Source organism: Ammospiza caudacuta, chromosome 4 (assembly GCF_027887145.1).
Source record: "Ammospiza caudacuta isolate bAmmCau1 chromosome 4, bAmmCau1.pri, whole genome shotgun sequence".
In the NCBI taxonomy this organism is placed as follows: Eukaryota; Metazoa; Chordata; class Aves; order Passeriformes; family Passerellidae; genus Ammospiza; species Ammospiza caudacuta.
Window position 1 is genome coordinate 63,890,126 of NC_080596.1, and position 23,888 is coordinate 63,914,013.

Genomic DNA, 23,888 nt, shown 5'->3' on the forward strand with positions numbered 1-23,888 from the left:
AGCTTTTCAAGAAAACTTAAATAATTTCTTTAGATGAGAAATTTGGTGTTGCTCTTTTTTCTTGTTTGGTGGTTTGTTCCCCCTCAGCCACCTCTACAGTTCTGAGAGGACCACCCAGGGTCAGAAAGCAGCTGTGATTTTTCATCAAAGATACTCTGCTAGAGATCCAAGGAATCCCTATAAATCATGCACACAAAATGAGAACAGTGAGAGAGCTTGCAGCACAGGCAGGAATGCCCAGCAGGGCCCTCACCAGAGCTGGGGAGCTCAGGGGAAGTGCTGTGTTTGCTGTGCCCCCTGCAGAGTGCCTCCAGTCCACCTGGGTGTCACGGGGATGCCAGGGCAAGGAAGCCTCACCTGCAGGGCAGGCAGGGCTGTACCAGCCATAGCCAAAGCCCAGCTGGGCTGCTTCAGAGCAGGAACCACAATTCAAGTGCCAGACCAAGCCCCAGGAGGATCCAGGCCCCAGTGCTCAGCAAGGGCTCTGCCTGTGCTGCTCCTGCACTCACACTTGGCTTTGTGTAAATCCAATTGTAGTAACTGACTACAGAAAGTACAACTCCCTGAGACACGGGATTTTTTCATTCACGTGGTGTGTGCCCTTAAAAACCAAATTAATAATAGGTTGGCATCAATATCTTCTATCTCCAAGTGGCAACAACCAACTGCTACAGAAACACATCTGAAGCCATGATAACCCAGTTCTTACACTCATTCGTGTCCCACATTTGCAAGAATCCTACTTTATGGAAATTGGAAATTAACACATTAAATACTTGGCAAGATCACCAACTCTGAATTTTAAAAAAGAAATGTCGACGCTGTACTTTTCCTTTTTTAAACAAATATTACAAAATTGAATTTTATTGAGTTTCACACAAGATGCACTTATAAAATTGATACAGAATGTCATTCAACAGAAAAAAAATTAAAGCAATTTCAAGCTTTCTTTAGCAACTGCTAAATAATTATAAAATAAGATACACCAAATTGACAGATAATCTTAATTTCAATGTGTGAACATCTCCAATTAGTATAAAATACATCAAAAATTAAAGATTTTCAAATTTTTCCACAGCACAAGTCCTCTTCTTTTTACTTCATCCCTAAACATAACCACAGATTTTGGCCATTACTCCCACTACTCTTATGGGAGAGGAGAGGCTGCAGCAGGGAGTTCCCACCAGAGCAGCCAACCCCAAACTGTACAGCAGTTCTCTCATTATCAGTCTGCTCAGACACACAACTCTGTCCAACTGCCTCCATCTGCTATATTACTGTAGTCCTGCAAGTCTCAGGGATTAGCAGATACATTAAACTTTCACATGTTCCTACAGCAAAGAAACTTCGGCTTTCCCATTCTGACAAATTATGAAAATTAGCAAAGAGCAAATTGTCTTTATTTGTTCAGTACTGAAGTACTTTTATGATACCTTCCCATTGGTGTTTACTTGAATGTCTGAAAGGCATTTTGGAAGCTAATGCTGTGTTTTAACAACATATGAAGAATTTATCATTAACTAAGGGGTCTCTTCTGATAAAACTCTCCAGCCTATGTTTTGAGCTCAAATTTAATCCACTCTTGGTCTGAGGATTCCAAAACTTCTTTTGTCAACCCTCCCAACTCTGCATCTCACACAGAAATTAAGATGCATTGTAATGCTTAAATGCTCTTTATAGATCTAGTCCATCTACTTAAGTTTGACTACAACCAATCAATTACATTGAATGGATAATTATGGTTTGATTGTCAGTGTGAGCTTTTATAGGCATGTTCTCAGGCAAGTTAATACACAGATGTCATTCTCCTAAGAGTTATATGCAAAATGCAGTGCAATGTTCTTTACTGCTGTGTTAATGCCACACCTACAGTTCCAACACAACACTTGCTTGCTGCAATTAACACTCCTGTTCTTTAACATTAGAAGTGCCCCTTAATATTTTTTCCTACAGCAACAAAAAATCCTCAGCTTTTTAAAAAAAACTCTAAATAATTTGCCTTGCAGGACACACAACACATGAAATGAATATGCTTCATATTTGCCCAGTTAAGCAGAACCTTCATTACTGTGATCTTTCCTTGGTGTTTAGTATTCAGATAAAATACTAAGCAGTAAGTCTTTCACTTAAAGGCAAAATTTTATTCTGATTACAAGATTTTCAAGATACATCTTGAAAATATTTTTGTTGACAAGAATAACTGTCTTGACTTACTGTTTTATGTACCAATGCTTTATGTGTTTGTTGATATAAGCACGAGTTTGGAATTCTGCTTGCAGATGTTTAATAAAACACGGTAACTGGATAGGCAAGCTTCCGGTCAAGTCACCAAACATTTCCAGGAATATCCTTACACTGGAGGAACCTTCATGACAAATAGTGTTCTGGAAGCATGGTTGCATAATGCAGAACAGGGTTATGCTTTTTTCCAGTCTGTGTTCCAGAAAAGTGATACTGCAGCTCTTGCCACCAGGCTAGAGACTCACGATCCACCACATTTTCCAAGAGGCAAGTTAAAGATCACTTACTTGACCTGACCAGATACCAAGCCAAGTTACTTGTAGAAAGAAATTAATAATTTTTTTGCCATTAATAATTTAAGTTTTTAAATAAATATTTATTTGCCTTTTGGCAACTGTCCATTCTGGTAGCATCTGCTGTCCCAACAGCTCAGTATCCTTAGCACATAGATTTAAAAAAAAATAAATTCTTAGTCAATTCTGTTTCCACAAATAGTAAACCTGTCTATCTCCAACAAGTCTTTCTTTGCAGACCTGTGTTTTAATTCTGAGCTGTCTTGGCTTATATCTTTTTCTTCTCCATCAGGAGTTGTCAGAAATTGATCAGAATTGCTTGTTACAAGTAAAGATGGCATATTCTCCTTCTGATGCACTGGTTGATTGGTAACTGATGTAGAACCGTTTTCATCTGTGGAAATTCCTGTGGGAACAGAAGGTAGTTACAAAGATAATAATGAATTTAACACAGACATATCGATACAATGTGCAACTTCCAGATTTGTCCAAAGCTATCCTGAAAAAGTGTGCTGCAGCAAGTCAGCAGAACAGCAGAAAAATGCTTTCTGGAAGCCACTACCTCTTTTTAGCTTTATGGTAAGACATTTCCTTTTTTAATTTAGAAAACATATAGAAAATAAATAGACAGAAAAAACAAATTTTACAGAAGTTTAAATAATCAGCCAGAGAATAAGCAGCAGAAGTTAGGACATACATGCTTATTTTTGTTGGCTTAAGCAAAAAGATTTCTGACAGTCCTTGTGTGAATCACACAAATGTTTGCTACTGAAATGAACAAAAGGAATCTCTGTAGCAGGAAGTAGATGTGCCTAATCCTCTTGATAAGTACAATAAACCTGCCTTCTCCAGGGGTAGCTAATAAATGACTCATGCACTGCTATGCACTGGCTTTTAAAGCAGTGCTATTAAAGATGTCTATTTTTATTCCTGTCTCTTACTTCAGTGGAAATGAACACTGGCTTCATTAACCTAGGATATTGGTCAGTTATATCCATGTATTTTTTTCAAATTTTGTTAAAACACTTAAAGAATTAAAATGCACAAGCGAATCACAAGGAAAGAAGAAAAAAGATAAGAAAAAAAAATATCTCCTCCTCAGTAAAGACTGAGCTATTGTTTCTAAAGGAGTCTGAAAAAATCTGACTGATGTGGAGAGTACTGCAGACCAGCCCAAGGAAATGTTACCTGTCAGAATGGCAGCATTATCCAAATTACTACCAAATTATCTCTGCAGAGCATCTATGCACAGTATGCCATCTACTACTTGGAGGTACATGAGTTACCCTCCACAATCTTACAGAAATTAAAGGTACTAAACTTGCATTGAAAAAGGAGACAAGTAATTTTAATTCTAGAACTTGGTTACAAGCATAAATATTTTCTACCTCAGCAGCTTCCAGATGTAGCTGGTCAGCCTATAAATGATTACCAGTAATTAGAGCTTTCATCCTTCAAGAGCAAGTTTAGAATTTTATTATTCAAAAATTCAACTGGTTTTGTGGACAAAGTGGAAACTCTTTAGGAAATTAACTGACTTAAACTATAATCTGGCAGAAAGGAGACCAGATTAATTAATTCCCTTACCCTCATTCTAAGAAGAGATGGGTTGAGAGACTGTATTGTAAAACCCTGGTAAGTAGGGCACAGAGACTAACACTGCAGAGTCCATCCAGCAGTAATAAGGCAAAAGCTGGGAAAGGTAAAATCATTCTTTTGTGTAATCAAGAATTCTAGTAAAAAAGAGGTGTTAAAAAACATAAAATCCCCAAAAAACTGTAAAATTGAGCTTTTCCCATCACCAGTGGAAGCCAGGAATACTCTGAATAAAATCCATAAAAGCTTTTTGGTTGCTACTTTTTGCTCAAAAGCTTTCTGCTGGAGAAAATAAGCATCCCTGCTACTTCAGCTCAAAAGAGTCTTCAGGATTTATATACTATAAGTTAAAAGCTCAATGTAAGTAAGAACAACTTACAAATGCAGTAATAGAATGTTTAATTAAAACATTATCATCATTATAGTACTCTAATGAAATGCAAAATTGAATGCAAATATTAATTCAGAACAATTCAGATCACATTCTTTCATCATGAATGCAAAGCAGTTGTATGAACCTAAAAGTAAACATTTGCACCAAGTTTGTGCCTGATGTGATCTGACACATATGAGATACAGAGGTTTAAGCCAAACACTGACAGATTCTTAACTCTCCCCTTGCTGGCCAGACACTCTGACGACTAACGAGCACCTTGCATTTCAAGCTGCTCGAGTTGTTGGCAAGCCATGGAGTGAACACAATAAAAGCCCCACTGTTAGGTTCTCTAAGGCTCTCATTGAGCTTTTCCCACAGGAAGATGCAATCCAATTCAGTTGACAGGAACAATGAAGGTTTCTGTTTCCTTCTATAATGTGTCACACAAACACAATACTGCCATATTCCCATTATAAATTAACTGCTGATGCTGAGGACCTGTAAGAGGAAATTGTGCTGCACAGACTGGAAATAGGGTAGAGACCCACTGAAATTCCTATCTGGATTTCATAAAGCTTTCCATTATGTGTTCATGACAACTACAATTAACTACACCTATGCATAAATCTACCATGTTTTACTTTGATTTCCATGAGAAATACAGATTGCTTCCCTACTGAACTTAAGCACTGCCACAGATGATGTGTAAATATTCACTTGCACAGTGACATAGCAAAGGGGGTTGGACTAGGTGGTCTTTAAAGGTTCCTTCCAACCCAAACCAAACCATACCATTCTATGGTTATGATTTTAAAACAAAAGCATGCTTCTATTCCATTGTTTCTATCACCTCCACATATCACAGTGACATCTTATCAGAGATATGAGAATTTATTACCTAAAGAAGATGCATGAACTAAAAGCAAAAAATTCTACTACATTTGCAGACTTGTATTCATAGCTGTGCTATGGCACAATTAGGGTCCAGCAACAGGGTTTGTGCAGCAAATACTGTCATGCATCTGGTTTAATATCAAATTTAGTCTGAAAAATTTTCACTGAAAAACAAATCAAGGCAGCTGGCCTTACCTTGGGTAGATTTAAATGTGCCTTGCTGTTTGCCAGCTGGCTTCCCTGGGGTGGCAGTCAGGATAGGATTGAATAATTTCTCCTCCATTTTTGCTTCCTTTACATATTGACATGATTTCCCCAGCAGTACAATGCTGTTAAGGACCTTGAGAGATATTAACCTGGAAAAAAAATAGTTTACATATTTGCATTAGCACATTACAATAATTGCATATTATTCATACTGCAATTATTCATATGAAAATAATTGCATATGGTAAGTGCTGTCTTAGAAGGATTAGCTAACAAGTTAAATCCTTTCAATATCAAGATCAAAAGGTTTCCTAACAATTTGTTTCAGATTCAATGCTTAATTTTCTTTTTCTTCCAGAAAGCATCTAGAAAAAACATCAAGTTTTATTATTTAACTAAAGGACTACAAGGACAATTAAGCAGCCATTTAAGACATTAAATATTTAAACACAAAATTAAAAAGTGCCCTCAACACTGCAAGTCCAAAATAAATGTACCCAAATTAAGTGTGCCCAGCCAAGGATCTCTAGTAGACTAGGAACCACAACACAGCAAACACAGAACCATGGAATCATAAAGGTTGGAAAAGATTTCCAAGCTCATTGAGTCCAGTCATTAACCCAGCACTGCCAAGTCCTATATCTAGCTTTTATAAACTACAGGCTAATCATGAAAAGTCCTTTTTCACATCACAGGAGACAGTCCATAAAACTCAACAAATCCAAAGAGGTAGCACTGCATTACCATCATAGCACAGTCCAAGTGATGGCAGATTCTTTTTCTACTATGACTAAAATGCAGCACAAACATCACTGACTCTCCTTCCCACCTGTCTCCTAGTTTGAAGAAAAGGAAAGCCTCATCTACCATCAAGTGCTTTTTTACCATTCAACTAAGTTTTGCAAAATCTGATTTTCATTACTAGCAACACTTGACTCATAGAGCAATGTCCACTCCAGGGAGTGAAGGCTCATTGCAGAACAACAAGGAGAGAGTGATCTGTTCTCTGCAAGATGAATGAAATATTCTCTATGCAAATGAGTGAACCAAATGCAGACTCTAAATTCATTCTCTACTCTCTGAAGTCTGTTTATCATGTACATCATTAAAAGACTAAAAAGACAGCTTGAAATGAACATTCACAGACCCATGGAGCAGGTCTAACTGTTTCATCATAAAGTGACTCAGGCACACTCCAGCAGCAGCTCCCCTATCTCTCTGTGTAAATGTAATCAGAACTTGTCAAACAAAAAAACAAACTACTCTACACTTTTAAGGGAAAAAGTAAGTTTATTCTATTTCAAAAGAGAAATGGAAGAATGTGCAGAGCACACCACTTTCAGTACTCAGAAGAAAGTGACATTTTAGTATCCAAGCAACCACAAAGAAGACATCATTTTATATCATTTGAAAGCTGTGCTTCTCTTCAATTTATTGGGACAGATTTTATTTCAGACAGTTGAGAAGGCTTCCTTCATTTTTAATGTTTTAACGTGTTTTTCTTATGCTTCTTATGTAACATGTTTTTTGTTCTGAGAGAACAGGTTTCCACAGTTTGACTCTAATTTAATGAGATCAGAAGTTGAAAAGGCCATAAATCACCACTTCCCTGTATCAGTTTCAGCTTCTCACGGAAAATTATGCAAGCATTTCTAGCAATTCTCCTTTATTCTTTTCTGCCAGCCTATCTCAGGCTCAAATTTCTAACAATGGAAGTTTGAAGTTGTTCAAAATTCTAGCAAAAGAAAACTCATGGGTTTTTGGCAAGACTCTTTAACTATGATTAAAGTTTAACTAGAGTTTTTAATAGACAATACAAAATTAATCCATCCATAGTATAGGCTCAATTCTTTGCCCAGCTAACTGCTTCAGATTTTATCATGCCATTTCTCACATATCTATGCTATTATGTTTGTATTCTATATATATTCTAACATCTGATGAAAAGCTGAAATTTATGTTCAGAATAAAAATTATTTGAAAGATACAGGAGGTGAGCTAGCTCCAAGTCTGAGATCACAGCAAGAGTAAAATTTCTTCTCACTTTTCAATGAGGACAAAATAGACCAAAATGTATTTATTTTTGTGACCTATGTCTTTAAATAGCAGCATTTAACACTTAATGTTAATCACATTACTTCCTTCTGCCCTCCATTCCCTAAGCCACAGAGAGTGAAAAATCCTAGGTTGCAGCAGTGGAATGGTAGAGGTAGGAAAATATTTACACATACTGGGAAAAAGGAAAAACCACTGAGCAGGATGAAAGTGCTGACCTTGATGTACCACAGCTTGAATGTGATGATCAGGGCAGAGTGCTTTGAATACAAAGCTAGCTTTAGGGAGAACATGGGCACAGCATGTAGTATGCTGGGGAAAAAGTCAAAGTATGGTACAGAGGAATGTGGCTAAAATTTTACTATTTGGCCTATATGCAGTATCTCAAAGTCTTAGTTATGTGACACTGAACAGATGTGTCCCTACACTGATGTAGACAAAACACTCCTGATTGAGCTCCATTTTTTGCAGATTAGTGTCAGATTAGAGATAAGAGTCTACCTATTAATTAAAAATGTAATAGTAATCCTGTAGTAGTAATCCTGTTCTTTTCACAAGGTATTGTAGAACAGTAGCCTCTTCCCTTCCAGCATGGTCTCCTCTCTTCCTGCTGAACCACTGCCTCAGCCTTAGCAGTCTTATGCTTCTCAAGCCTTGCTGCCTTCACTTAAAACACAACTTGGCAGGACACTGGAAGAAGCACTCCCACAATACTGCAGGCAGGTTCTTCTGTCAACAACTTGAAACACTTCATTGCTTGTCATCAATTTTGAGAGACAACAAACAATGACAGTGCAGTATACAGCTTTCCTAGAAATTACAGACAGTACACAGCAAGTGTCTCAAGACAGGCAGACTAAACTGGATGTAAAGTACACTTATGCAGTCTAGAAATACCTACCAACTGGTGAGAAGTTAAAGGTAAGGTAAGTATAAACTGACTTGGCAGTGAAGGGATGCGGAAGGAATAATCACACACCTTTGGTATGGGAAATGAACTGCCATTGAACATTGTATTCCTTAACTAAGATTACTTAATGACCCACCCTTCCCAGGAAATGTGAGCCTTGCATTTATTTTTTTTAACAGTAGTTTCCTACACCAAAGTAAACCTTGCATTTAACTACCTGAGAGAAGAATTCATTATCTGCTCAGAGCACTTGAACTGCTTGCTTTTGTTCACTTATTGAATCTTTTGGTCTTTTTACAGAAAACTTCATTCCTTGGAATTCAATTTCCCTTTATACACAGAAGTATGGTGCTTGTCTCTCAGATTGTCTCAGTCTTTTTGCAATGAGTTATTTCCATTACTGAAGTTACTTATTGAGGGCTATAAACTCCCAGTGTAGTCACAGTACTCAGGGACAAATCTGCACTGTCAATTTCAGATTATGAGCATAAGGGTTTTACATTTTTGTTCTACTGAATATAAATTCTGTTTATCCTTACATCCAGACATATCAACAGAAACTTCTTGCACATACGTAATGAAATAATAGTGAATACTTTTCAATTGTGTGGATTTACTTACCCACAGTAGAACAGCACAACACAAACATAAGCTAAGACTCCTTGTACTTTTATTGAGCTTGTTACGACTCTGATGAGCTGTTTTAATGATAAAAGTTAAAATTTAGCACACAATTATTAACAGAACGTTGTAACAGACATTTCTTATTTGGCGAATAAGAAAATTCAAGAAAAATTAGAAACATTTACATTAACAGAAATTTAGTCTAATGCTCCCCTTGGCAGTACTAACTACTCCAGATCTTGATTTGAATGAGTATTATACCAGCACTTAGTTGCAACTTTCCAAAGCCAGAGTTTGACAATGTTTCCTTAACACTGACTTTCAAGTAAAGTAAGAAGTGGAAAAAAACATATTTGCTGACAAAGCATGAACAGATCCCCAGCATTATAACTACTGCTTGTCTGTATGTGTGTATCTTATGTGTGTAGGGGGAAAGTTGGGACAGCTACTTAGAGACAACATTCTGCAATAGTTAATTCAGGACAGCACATGGACAGAGTTTCATTAATTAAGTCATTCATTTGATAGCAATGTGCATATGTAACAAAGTCAACTATTTCAGAGTGATATACTCAACAGGAGCTCAGTGCCCCACGTAAAAGAATATTGAGTCATGAAGCATCATTATAGGAACAGTCACAAGGACTGCTATGAAAAACCTCAATAAACTGCTGTACTACTGCTAACCTTCTGGCAACCAGCTGCTTTGACTATTCCAAATGAATGAATAGGATAACTGCCAAAAGGAATACATGTTTAGTAAATGCAGATGTAGTTTAATTCCACTGGTACAATTCAAGTTCCTACAAATTCTACAAAATTAATATATATTTGATTTTCTAAGAAAGGCTGGGAAACACTAATGCATTTGTGAAGCCATGAGTAGTATGTGATACAGGTTATACTGAGTGTTAACTCAACTTTCAGCATAACTTCAGTTACTTCAGATGATAATTTCATCCTCAAAACATCCAGCCAGCTATCTCAGAGGGACACATTCTCAAAGTGAGATTTTATTGACAGAAAACTGATAGGAATGATACTACTTACTAAAACAGCCAGTGGAAGAGGAATGAAACCCATTCTTCTGGAAACTGAATCACTATAATCTGTATATGCCTAGGAAAAGAAGAGGAAGAATAATGAACTATTTATGCAAAGGAATGAGCTTATTTTAGCTTGGTACACCCTCCAGATAAGAATAAAGCTCTGTTAACAAACACTATACTGGTATAAAGTGTACCTATTCACATTTTGGAATTCAAATGGAGATAGCTGCACTCTCAGACAAAAATGTAATAAATACTACCATGACCAGTGAGATTAGCTTCAATGCCCTAAATCAAGAGCAACTGGAGTATAATACAAATGTCTAAACTGAGAGCGACTAGGACACTGAATCCAAAGCCACTATGATATTTTATCTGTACATTATTACCAGCTTAGAGACATTTTGTATTAATTTGACTGATCCTCAAATTCTCTACAGAAAAACCTGTTACAGGGATAAAAGAACAATTATCCACTGCACTAGCAATTTTAAATCATTCTACAAACATCTATAATTAGCCTTAAGATAACTGCGTTAAAATTATTCTGAAAATGTTTTTACATTTGTACTCAAAACACAAGTACTTCACATGACAGTTTGCCTGCAGTATTGAACATCACACCAAAGTCAGTGTCTAAATGATGCTATTTTATTTCTCACAGATGATCCTTAGGAAAAGTAATGGAGTTTTCAAAACTTATGAACTGAGGTTTTTATTACTAAGAAATAATAACAACAACGATTATGATAATGATGATGATGATGATGATGATGATGATGATGATAATAATAATAATAATAATAATAATAATAATTATTATTATTATTATTATTATTATTATTATTATTATTATTATTATTATTATTATTATTATTATTATTATTATTATTATTTGTAGCTGTTGGTGTCTAGCTTCTTTATAAGGTTTAAGTACTGTATTCCTCACAACAGCCCAGGAAACAAGCCCAAGAAAACTACAGAAATCATAGTAAGGAAGTCCATTTATAGTTACAGCACACTTCTAAAGCACCGATGAGTGAAATGCTAACAAGTCAAACCTAGTCCTCATCCATGAAAGGTGTGCAGTAAACAGCTTTCCAAAAAATGGTACTAACTAAAAACAAGTGGTCTGTGTGTTCTATAAATACCCATGCCACGACAGTAATATGCACAGTACAAACATCTCTAAACATCTGTGCACTCACTCTATCTTGTAAAGAAACATAAATTCCTAATGAATACTGTGCTTTAACCCAACACAGTTAAAATACCATGAAAAGAACAGTAATATGAAATTACCCTGTTAAGTTTAATGTCAAAAATGTGAAGTTGTTACAACTGTCCCCTTACTATAAGTATATTTGGAAGAGACTACTCAGCAGTATATTAAATGAAGCTCAAACTGACCTGAACAACTGGATATAATATAAATCATAAAGAAACATTCCTGTTATCTCTTATTAAAGAAAGCAGAGCAGAGTTTCAGCGCTGCAGGAGTGTAACAGTACTGTATGTATTTCTTTAAGTGTTTGCTCCAACATCCCCCTTGTAACAATTGTCTTAGTTAATACAGGAAAGAGCATTTTATTTTCAGGCTTACATTTTTCTGTCGACTGCTAACAAGGTCAAATGCAAGACTGGCTCTGTATTCACTGTAGACCTGGAAAAAATCCAGCACATCAGATGTGTGATTAATTTGTTATCCCACGTTATAAAAGCAACACAGATATTAATAAAGTATTTCCATAAAGTATTATGAACTTATGCATTTGCTGAAAGACTCAAAGCCAGTTTTTCTGAGGGCTAATGGCACTCTTCAAGAGATGAATCTCTATTTCTGCAGTAAAGTAATTTGCATATATATATATATAGACAACAAACAACACTATGCTATGCTTTAGGAATTGAATGAGACTTCATAAAGTCACTGAATTTTAGGATGATGAGAAACATGAAATAAAAGAAATCACATTAATCACATTTAGTTTTTCCCCCCCACAGTTCACAACTGCTTTTAAGCTACAGGAAAGCTAGCCCTGGTATCAAATCAAACAAATGAGAGAGCTTTCTTATACACTAAGCAAATGATCGTATGCAAAAATCAAACTGCATCTGATGATGAATTAATTTTTTCCTTCTCTTTAAAACAGTTCAGCATATTAAGAAAGAAAAGCATCTATCTTAAAGATAAGTGGCAGGACAACTTGCACTGCAGGTGTTAAAAATTCTGGAAAAAGTCTGATGTAGCAACCATAAATCTTTAGAGCTTCAGAGCTTCATACACAAACCCCACAAAGTTTATTTAATAAACCTTGCAAAATTGCCAATGACTACCCCCATCCTCCAGCTGTTTCAGCACTCTGAAGCATGCCACATTTTTGGCTACCATGGCTTCATTACTGCTCTTTTCCATGCTCTCTATACAAAAGTAGGGCATGCATAAATGCCTCTGGCATAAGGGAGCTTATTAAGTGCATCTATTACACTTGTTTCTACACCTCACAGTTACTTTAGAGATGCTGAAAAAGAAAGCACCTCACAAGTCCTGATCTCATTTTCTGAGAAGTGGTTTTAATAGTGAAAAGACACTAGCTCATATCTTCACAAATTTATTGAGTGTGTTTGAATTCACAGAGTGGAACACAAATGGCCCATGTGTAATGCTGCAACACACAAGAAGCAACCTCATCCACTGCTTTAAAAGAAGGACTGGATAATATATGCGGCCTAAGAAATTTCAGGAGTGGGAAACTAACATAACCTACTTCCTATTAGTGCTCTAGGGACAGTGGGGAAAAAAAGATCTCTGATTTCAGATTCCACTTTTAACATACATGCAATAATAGAGGTAAAGCAGCCTAATAAAATGTATTTTTCCAAAAGCCTGAATTTTAACCTACAGTCCACTTTGTTAGGGAAGGCTACAAGCTCTGTCTAGACTATAGAACAAGTAACTTTCTTTCAGTTTAAATCACTTCACAAAATGATCTGCCAGTAATGTGAATTGTAGCTATTATGTGAGTTGTTATACAAAACTAGCAATAATTTATGGATCTGGAGCTACTAATTTAGTAGAGATGTTAGTTACACATTAAAAAGGTCCTCAAAAGTATATTGTATCAGGAAACTAGCAAGCTTTCCCAATTGATATCAAACATATAAAAATAACAATTTTTACATTTTCTTCACTGGAAAAAAATTAATATTAAAAAAAAAAATAGCAAAATTATATACAATTTAAAATAGCACCCAGCATTCCAAACAGGATACCTACATCTGCCGTGATGTCATTGAATTTTGTTATAAAGGCATGTTTCACAATATCCACTGCAATTTCTGAAGCAACCACCATGCAAACATCCGGGAATAACACCCAGAAGTGATCTGAAGGTTGTGAAGAAACAAGTTAGGCCATTTAATTTAATGTCAGCATACAAAAAGAATTATAAAAATTCTATTCAACAATGAAAAATCCTCATGAGTCTGAAGAATATGTAAGTTGACATATCACTGAGCATGCAGTGTGCAAATTCTTGCTTATTCCATTGCTGTCCTAAAAACTTATCAGTGCTGCACTATCACACCACAGTTAGGATCAGGCTCTAAACTTTTCACTTTGTAAACCTCTACCTCTAGTAGGAAGATAACCTTTGTAAGTACTAGATACAATGTGTTCAGTATGTCTAAGACATAGACAAAGCATCTGCAGTTTTAGATACTTAAGGTAAAATTCAGGTAGACTGGTAAGATTCAGGCAAAATATACTACACAGAGCAGAGGTCAAAATTATTAAAACAATGAAATTGTTATTTTACACAATATTTATTTAATATGTCATTAAAATCTTCAGTATAATCAATGTTAGATTAAGAATTGTATTTTAACAATCTTTATCACATTTCAATCTCACTAGCTACTTTCTGGAGATCCTTCATTCACAGCATACTCAAAGGAAAGGAAAGGGCTGGGAAGAAATTGCTCCAGACACTGCTTGAAAGATAACTACACATGTTTATAGCATAACAATAGATATTTCTAGCAGAAGGAACACTGTCATTCTTGGAAGAATACCAATAATAGAAAAATGAGAATCTAAGGTATTTGATAAAATTAGGATTTGTTAATTAAATGTATTGATTACTCTTCTCTTTCAGATTGGAGGAAGAAGTAAGAAATACAGCTCTTGATAGCACAGAATTTTTTCTTCTAGTTTACTCACCTGGATTCCATGAGAACTGTTCCATATTTCTTAGACATACAATTAGTAGCAGCACGTAATTAGTGAACCTCTCCTTTATATCTGGATTAAAAAAACCACAAAATCTGTCAGCTCCAAAGGAACATTTATTTGCATACAAAGATATCTACTCATTCTGAAGTTCCATCATCTATTAATTCTTGGATTAGATAACATTTTCCACAAATTATTTAACTGGATTTAAGGGGTAGGGGAAATGCTGGGAACCACACCATGGACAGCATTTCCCCAGTAGGTTGTGAACTGGTCTGTCCAATGCTGCCTCACCTCTGAGTTCCCAGCAGCAGAAGGGAATTGTGACTTACTATCACCTCTTCTAATACATTAATAAAATCATCATTCTTCTTGATAAAGTCTGTGCATTCCTTCTGTGATTCAAAAAGAACCAGCACTTCCTGTTACTAAAATGAAGAGAATGTACCAAGCTGTCCTTTCAAGCTATTAGCAAGGTACATTTAATTTTCTACAGATCACAGATATCCAAATTGCTGTATATTGGGTTCAGTGAAAGGAAGAAAAAATGTTTGAAGACAACTGTTACATCTTTCACAGTCTTTCACACTGCCCTCTTAAAAGGGAACAGCAGGATATATCAGCAGAATTATCAAAATTGTAAGCACCATAGCACCAGAGCAATCTAATTTGGGACAAAGTCCTATGCCTTGTCCCCCAGACAAGGCAGTTTTTTACTCTACCTTGGTATTCTGTTTCCAGAGATGACACACACAGAGCTTGCTTCAGGAAGCATCACAATTTTTAGCTTACTAAAAAACACCCTCCTGAAACTATATTACTAAAAAGCAGGGTAAAACCTAAAATATAATGTCATCACAATTTAGGAAGTCCAAAAAAGTCTTTTTAGAAGATAGAGCCACTGAGAAAATCTGTGAAGACACTCTTATTGCTTGCCACACCTGCCAATAACCAGAAAAGTAATTTCTTTGTGGGCCCAAGGGTTCATTTTCTTAAGCACCTCCAATATTCTGTGGGGTTCTACCTACTGATTTTGGGAAACAAGAAATAGAAATGTTCAGAAGAACACACAAGGATTAAGCTGGACAAAAAAAAAATTTGACTTTTGTGTCAACAGTTTCCATCATCTATGACTGACTACAGGTCACCAGCAGTGCTTGTGGCTGCAGTTACTAGAGTATAATAATATCCCTCACTTTAGAATAGAAGTTTGGAAATACTGGCAGCTCTGAAAAATTGAGCAAAAATAATAGAAGAAATCCTCCAGGAGAAGGAAAGAAAAAGCACACAGAATTCAAGAAGAATGAGATTTCATGCACAGTATCATAAATTCATTTGTCAGTATGTCCCTTCCTCTCCCTGGGGAAGGGACAGAGGAAGCACAAGCTTTTAAAATAGAATGAATGGCATATATATGGGGAGGGGGGGAGAAAAAGGAAATATTTTAGTACAATAAACTTAGAGCAGACAAAAGTACTTAAGTAAAACCTAATGATAATTTCCTCATTTCCTGCCAATAACACTCCAACAAGTGAAGTGCATTCTTCTATGCTTCTGAATTCACAAAATACTGCCCAAATGACCAGAACAGAGTACTGTCTGAAAAACCTAGTGACAAGGCACCACTTGACACTGTCACAAATGGATGAAAATGCAGTCAAGCACTCATTGATCTACATGCTTTATCATGCCCATTAGTGACTTGGAAATAACCACTGAATTTTCAGACTTTTGCACTGAATTTCAAAATAGTTTTATCTTCTATTTCCCACACTGCCATGACACACCACTGGCCAGCAATGAAGAACAAACACAGATCTCATCTTCATTTTTTCCAGTCCCATGGAGGCCTGTACAGAGAGATATTCTCAAGTGGGAAGCAAGGACATTAATTCAGGCCTAGCATTAAAGCATGTCTCAAGCTAATCCTCCAGACATTTATTATCTGCTTGGTATATGTTAGCTCACCAGTCAACAGAATTAAATTGAGAAAGGACATTTTGGACTTTAAATTTCTTCTTATAATGCTGTAATAATACCAATTTTTCTTCCACTAATTTCTGAGACTGGGTGACAGGCTGATACCTATTTTCCCCCTCTGCTTATTTCTCATGTTCTCAGTGGCCTCCCTTCTAATCTGTTATCTCCTCTGCCACAGCTGTTCAAGGCTGTTAGGAGGGAGAGGAATAACTGTGGCTGCTGCTCTTCATTCTCATCCCTCTCATCAACTGTCAGAGTTGCAAGCAAGGCAGACAGGGCACTTTACAGCAGCTTCAACAGCAAACTCAAACAAATCATAAATTCATTTCATTTCTCACCCTCATGGACAAGGACAAAAAAGGCTTCAGGATATCCAAAACAACCACTGGTAATCAGTCCTAAATATTAATTAAAATTCCAGAATACAAAATATGTACAGTAATGTTTCATAATTTATTATGAACTAATTTGATGTTGTATATGTTCATCATTTTTTTTAAATTGGTGAGGGGATTCTCCTCTACCATGTATTGCCACTTCTTGCATGACGTGGTGAACTACAGAACAAGTGAAGCTACATCCCTGGCTCCACACTTGCTCACGCTCTTAAGAACAACAAAGGTAAAGTATATCAATGCAATTGTTAATTTGGCAAAACAGTGACAAACCACCAGTGTTAGTGATTAGTTACAGATAGCACAGGTACTAGCAGGAGGCAATCATTCTATTCTGCTTCAGCAGAACAAAGAGTAAAGTGGAAACAAAACTGATCTCTTCATTCTCCAGGGTGACAATGCTTAGTAACATTGATATAAGCCATTTCAACTCACTTTTGCATGTATTCCACTAAATATATATGATAAGCATAGCACATAACTGTTTTTTTGTCAGGATACAGTATAGCTTCAATAATCCTTGCCATTATAAGTCAGGGTTAAATGAGAGTCAAAATGTCAGGCCAAAGACATTTTAAATGGTCTCCAGCTACCTCCAGAAGGACATGATTAAGAAGCTTGCTTTCTCAGTGTTTATGAGTCGAAGTGTTAAAAACCTGACATGTAGCACTAATTCAGATGTATCTATTCCCTTGACCAGTCTCTTGTCAGCACATGCCATGCACAGTGCTGATGACATATTGTGCATGAAATCTGGATGGATATCAGTGACAGGTGCTGCTCCTCAAGGGTCCATATTGGGACCAGGGTTATTTAGTATCTTCATTAACAACACAGATGAAGGAATTGAGTGCACCCTCAGCAAAACTGCAGATGACTGAGTGCTGAGGTTGCCACACCAGAAGGGTAGGATGTCATCCAGAAGGACCTGGACAAGCTCAAGAACTGGACCCATGGGAGTCTCAAGAGGTGTGATGAGACCAAGTGCAAGGTGCTGCATCTGGGCTGGGGCAGCCCCAGGTACCAACACAGGCTGGGGATGAACAGATCAAACCAGCCCTGTTGAGAAGGACTTGGGGGTTCTGGTGGATGAAAGGCTGGGCAGAAGCTGGCAACGCTGCTCACAGCCCAGAGAGCCAAATGTGTCCTGGGCTGCATCACAGTGAGAGCCCAGGAACACAGATCCTGAAGTAGGGTAAATAGTCTTCAGAACACACAGCTATTTCCTTCCAGATTTCCTGACACATTATGCAGGATTTCCAAACCAGAAAGAAAAAAAAAAATATCATGCTAATCCCACTGTTTATATGTTTAGATCAAAAGCTAGTTATAAATTGTAGCATGTTAGAAGTGAAAGAAGATCTCTTGGTTTACATCTCAGCAACTCCTAAACAGCCGTAGTGCCAACTACCTCTTAACAAGTGACCAGAGCACAAGAAAGGATCAATCACTGAACAAGGAACCATCAAGGACACACCAATCTCAAACACAGTCCTGCCCCCAAATCCCTCATCCTTAAAATAAACAACTTGATTAGAATAATGGTATTAAAGAAACCCAAAGCCACACAAGAAAGCAGTTCAAATTTCAAAGACCAAAGGTAAAAATAAAGGCTATTCAGTATTGAGATCAAAGTCAGAGACTGATAAATTTGGAACAAAGAAGAAGAGAGAAGAAAAAGTACAGAATTATAAAGAAGAAAACTGAAGTTCCTAAAACTTTAGAATAAATATGTTAAATTTTTGAGACAGGAGATTTAAAAAACAAGGAAGAGTCAGGCCTAATAACGAACTGAAGGAAATAACCTAATGCACTACATCTAATGCACTTCTTTGTATGAGGTACAATTGACTTTTGTGAAAAAATTCAATTTAGAGCACAGCTTGAAATTAAAATAAGACATTTAAAAGCATAAAGGAAGGCAGCACACTGGGCATTCAACAATGATGAAAGAACTTCTCTTTATAATTTGGTCTCCTTGTTCTCTAATACTGACCCTACAAAATTAGTTTACAGATAACTATTTCAAAAAGAGAATATACTATTTAAATTTAGGGAAATATTTCTTTCTGATACAACAAATAAAAGGCTTTCTGTATAGAAGTGCTTTCCAATGGCTGCAGTGTTTAGATTGCCTGGGTGTACATAAGTTTCCTTGTAAAAGTTAGGGTGACAATGCAAAAGTAGTTTTGCTGCAGCTGACAAATCAAAGCTCTGGGAATAGCATGGTTGAAGTCCCAGATTCTGCAGCTGCAGTGTAAAGCAGCTATAGAAGCCCCAAGGTCTTTGTTGATCTGCCCCTAAAAGATAACAGGTTTAGTTTTATTAGATAACAATTAACTTATGTGTATTTCATGTCCTGTTCAATTTATTTTTATGTAGATGATTCAGAGTTATTTTAATCCTGAAGTTTTAGTGGATTAGCAGTTACAGTAGAATTTCAAATAGCCATACAAAGGTGAGAAGGATCACTGACTCCATTAAGTCCAGAAATGTAAATACTGATAAAAATAATACAGCTACACATCAGCTTGCTATCCACCAACTGGTGCTGAGCACAATGCCAAGTGAAAATGATTTCACAATTTCCAGTAGCTTGGTGGCCCTTCCTATCCTGATGTCATACTATGTAGAAGCTTGAGCCAGGCAGGGCTCTGCAAGGTATTTCAATGTGTGATACAGGGCATTTCTTAGAACGTACAGCTTGCACAGTTCATTTCTGTTCTCACACTTCTATTCACAAGAAAACTTGCTTTTGAGTTTTAGTTGTAGTAACTTCTGTTGAACACAACATCTACTCTTGTGGTCATTGCTTATCTTTTCTGCTATGTCATATTTTTCTTTTGATTAACATGCTAAATAAGAAGAAAGTTTCACCTACTTATGAGAAATTCCTCAGATGCCTCTGTGAGACTCCTGTTATTCCCCTCAAATTATTTACCTACTGTGTATTAATCAGTACATTTACACTGAGTTGAAAACATTTAAATACTGTTCAATAACAGTAATACTTTGAGCTGAGCCCAGAAAAGGTAAATCCATTCAGTGTGTCCAAGCTTCATCAGCTACTGCTGCCACCATTACCCTACAGATGACTGCAGACCTCAGAAAATTACTGAAAGAAGCAGAGAAAGGTGGGGAATATATGGGAGTGCCTAGATTTAGTGTTTCCTTTCAGAAGTTTAGTTCAGCCCAGGCATGCAGTTTGAGCACAGTGTGTCTAGGACACACAAGACACTCCAAAGGCTAACTGGAAGCTCAGCTGACAGGAGCAGACTAGCCTCAGTTCCAGGATAGGATGAAGTACTGGCATACCATGCCACCACCATCATAAAGATACACCATCAAAAGATGCACCACCATTTCAGCTGCATGAAATAAAACATTTAAGGGACACTAAAGTGATCAGAATACATGAATTGAAACAAAACTCTTCCATCCTTACTGAGGCTGTGATGCAGTAAATCTGTTCAAGTTCAAAAGAGGTGAAAAGCTCTACTAAAAATCTGTCAGTTATTTATCTCTGAGAAGAAAACCACTGCTATTTATAACCATACTGAAAGGTGTTCCAGGAAAAGTGATCTGTTTGAAAGGAATAAATTAGCTTGTTTTGTGCACTCTTCTATGTATGAACTCACTGCTTCCATCCCCACACTAATGAATGGCAATACTTCTTCCATCAACTGATAAAGCACGACCTGGTTCTGCTATTATGGGTCTTCAATAATAATGTCCAGCAATAAAATATTGATACCCTTTTCTTTTTATGGAGGAAATTGCTAGCAATTTCTAATATCAGTCCCTAGCTTACTTCAACATGAAAGAGGCCACACCTTTAGGCAGGAGAGCTAGATGCATAGTTGTAACTATTTTCTGCACTAATAATAAACCTTATCTAGGTTTTCTGTCAATAGTTAAGTAAATTTCATTTTTAGCATTCTCACTGTAAAATTAAACATGTCTGATTTTAAAAATATAAGTAACTAGATCTTGGAACTGAAAATAATACTATTATCACAGAATAAACATTATCAACCTATCTGGGAAGATCTTTTTGGGGAGGTTTAAGATTAAAATTAAGTGTTAATTTTCTGTTATATAATTCTCTGTGATATATTTAAGGTTTTACATAAGTAGTCTTTCATCCACAGAATTACAGAACATTTGCACATAATATTGAAGTTTGCAGATGAACTAGACAGAGGTCATATCAATAGTCAGAACTCAAAACCTGATGTAAGCCTATTGAAAATTTAACTTATGATACAAAAATATGAATAATCTGTTTTTAAATAAGTAGCTATTTTTTAACCTATTGCATATTTGAGTTATCTGGTTTAAAAACTTCAGGCTGTAATGAAAAGAATATGTTCTATTTTCTGTGCTCATCTGTATAAATGAAAGTGGGGAAATTACAATCAGATATACTGAAGGAATTCTTCACTGTGAGGGTGCTGAGGCACTGGCACAGGTTGCCCAAAGCAGCTGTGGATGTCCCCCCTCTGGAGGAGGGGACCAGGGTGGATGGGGCTCTGAGCAACCTGGTCTAGTGGAAGGTGACCCTGCCCATGGCTGGGGTTGGAATGAGACAATCTTTGAGATCCCTTCCAGTCCAGGGCATTCTGAGATTCTACAAAACCAGTACAAGCAAAGAAGCTCTAGCACAGCCTTAAAGTGCAACCATTCCTACTGGCTTTAAAATCAAGAATTCAATAAATATTTCAAATGGCTGACATCAGTATTAGGAAGAATCTCCATCAAAGGGTACCTGAACAGCTTTTACTCATGAGACACACTGAGTACAAGTGCCCAAAATTCATCCTAAGCAGCAACAGAGTTAAGAAGTGCCAGAAGCATGCTTCTTAAGTACCTTCTACCTATTATCTTGGGAACACATCACAAATTAGAGTAATCTCTGGTATGCCCCTCATATATCAGCTACTTTGTTGCACTGGTTTTTTGTTGATTTGATGTTTTATTTGTTTGGGATTTTTTTTTTGTTTGTTTTAGGGTTGAGGGGAGGTATTTCAAGATCCATCCTCACAGCCACCTAACAATATGCATTCTGAGATCTCTGTGTCAATACAGCACACTATAAAGTCAATTTTTTGAAAACAGAAGGCTTGATCACTTGGAAGCACGGGCATTTCAGCAAAAAGCCAGTAGGCTGTTTTAGCACCTCAAATAAAAACTTGCCATAAAAGGACTAAGTGTTCCTTGAAGTGGATCTCAGTTTCATCCTACTGAACCAATCAGTAAAATGGATGATGAGGAATGCAAGTCAGAACACTCAAATTCACCAAGGTAAAATGTTTAGAGTAAGAATAATATTAAATACATTGATTATATTAAATACATTAATGAATTAAATAAACAGACTCTGTCCACATTTTGTCCTGATCAGCACTGCTATACATACCACTATTTGACATTTGAAAAAGATTGTTCTTCTCAAACTTCTTGAAAACGCTTCCTTTTATTTCAACGAACTGCAATTTTTAGAAACAGTTAGTTAGTTTTTACTCATCAAAAACTGACATTAAACAAATAATATTATCAAAAAGATGCAATTTTAAAATATTAATATTTAAGACATATGATACACAAAGACATAGGATTCTGAAACAAATGAGGGTAGCTATATGATAAAGCTAGATACTTACATTATTGGACATCATGATGGTAAGCAGTGATTTATTGTGGGAGTTGAAAGCCACATTAAGGGTTGTTGCTTGAACCATTATGAGAATAGCATGCAGGACTGCACAGCAGGGTTAAGGAACAATATCTGAAATAGGTTTTCTGCACAACAGTACTGAAGAGCAGTGAACTACAGATCTCCTATTTTGCTTTCAAAGTTTAACAGGAAAGTTTCCACATTCCTGTAAACCAGACCTACAGCAAGACAATACTTACATGTATGTAATAAATGTACAGTGCTTTGTAGCATGTAATAATGATGCTAATTTTTCTTGCTCTAAAAGAATCCAATGACATTAGTTGTAGAAACATCAATACAATCTGAAGAAAAAAATTCAGGTAAAGATGCAGAATTAGCCTAAAGATTTCACACAAAATAGGGAAAAATTTTAAGAATTTTAAATTCATTACCAAAACTACCGGACTACAGTATCTCTTTAGATTCATAAATTCATTTTAAGATTATTTCACACTGAGAACATTTGCATCCTGAATATGCATTAGTTTATCCTTCCACTTCAAGAAAATATATTCATGCTAGATGTATTTAACATACCATTAAATAACAAAACCCCTCTATCTTTAAGGCCCTGTGAGCCAAAATACTCCAAACCAAATAGAAATAAAATTTTCCATGAACTATCCAACTATGGCTTTTCATTTTACTACAGGTACACCATCATGAAGGGATTATTTCTTTTAAAGCAGGTGGTATTGGCAATCTTACTTTTCAAGTAAAGGAAGACTGATTTAGGAATACTATCAATTTTTCAAATGTATTAAAATAAAATAATTCAGAGCAATTACTCTGTAATTTAACTTAGAAAATGTTGTAATTTATCCAAGAAAAGGATACAGACATAGAACACTGCCATGAAGAAGTGAGGAATCACACCTATGTGAGCTCTTTTTCTTTCCTTAGGCTCTGTAGCTGTCCAGTAAAGAGCATCCAAAATATCTTGTCCAAATGAAGAAATCAGACGATCAGCCACCTAAACAAGAACAACTTTACTGCTTTTTTCTCTCCAACACTTGAGTAAGCCCAAGTCAAGAACACTTCAAACTAAAAGTATAGCCCAATCTAAAAAAGGTTTCACGTATATATCACTTTTGATCTCTTACTTATTCCATTTTCTCTCTGGATTTCACAGCAACACCGTTCCTTTTGTTTAAGCAGTTTACTTTCCCTTTCAAATTTATTATCCCCTTTGCAACAGTATTTGGAATAAAAAATAATATATTGTTATCTTAGATGCTTTCTTGAAAGATACTCAAGTAAAACTTAAACCTCAGCCTTTTTTAAAGTAGCATGTATGTTGTATCAAACCATTTAA

The 23,888-nt window shown here is 36.2% G+C and overlaps 1 protein-coding gene across 3 annotated transcripts in view; it reads right to left on the reverse strand.

The window, feature by feature from the left end:
• Nucleotides 1-827: 827 nt before the first annotated feature.
• Nucleotides 828-23,888, reverse strand: part of TAPT1 (transmembrane anterior posterior transformation 1) — a 49,263-nt gene continuing 26,202 nt past the window's right edge. For all 3 annotated transcript variants that reach the window (XM_058803071.1, XM_058803070.1, XM_058803072.1), the window contains 10 exons: nt 23,411-23,546; nt 22,518-22,615; nt 22,274-22,343; nt 14,468-14,548; nt 13,523-13,632; nt 11,849-11,908; nt 10,247-10,315; nt 9,194-9,270; nt 5,596-5,756; nt 828-2,940 (listed from right to left, as the gene is read on the reverse strand). In XM_058803071.1, the coding sequence (XP_058659054.1) occupies nt 2,711-2,940; nt 5,596-5,756; nt 9,194-9,270; nt 10,247-10,315; nt 11,849-11,908; nt 13,523-13,632; nt 14,468-14,548; nt 22,274-22,343; nt 22,518-22,615; nt 23,411-23,546 (1,092 nt within the window). In that variant the 3' untranslated portion in view covers nt 828-2,710. The remainder of the gene's footprint in view (nt 2,941-5,595; nt 5,757-9,193; nt 9,271-10,246; nt 10,316-11,848; nt 11,909-13,522; nt 13,633-14,467; nt 14,549-22,273; nt 22,344-22,517; nt 22,616-23,410; nt 23,547-23,888) is intronic.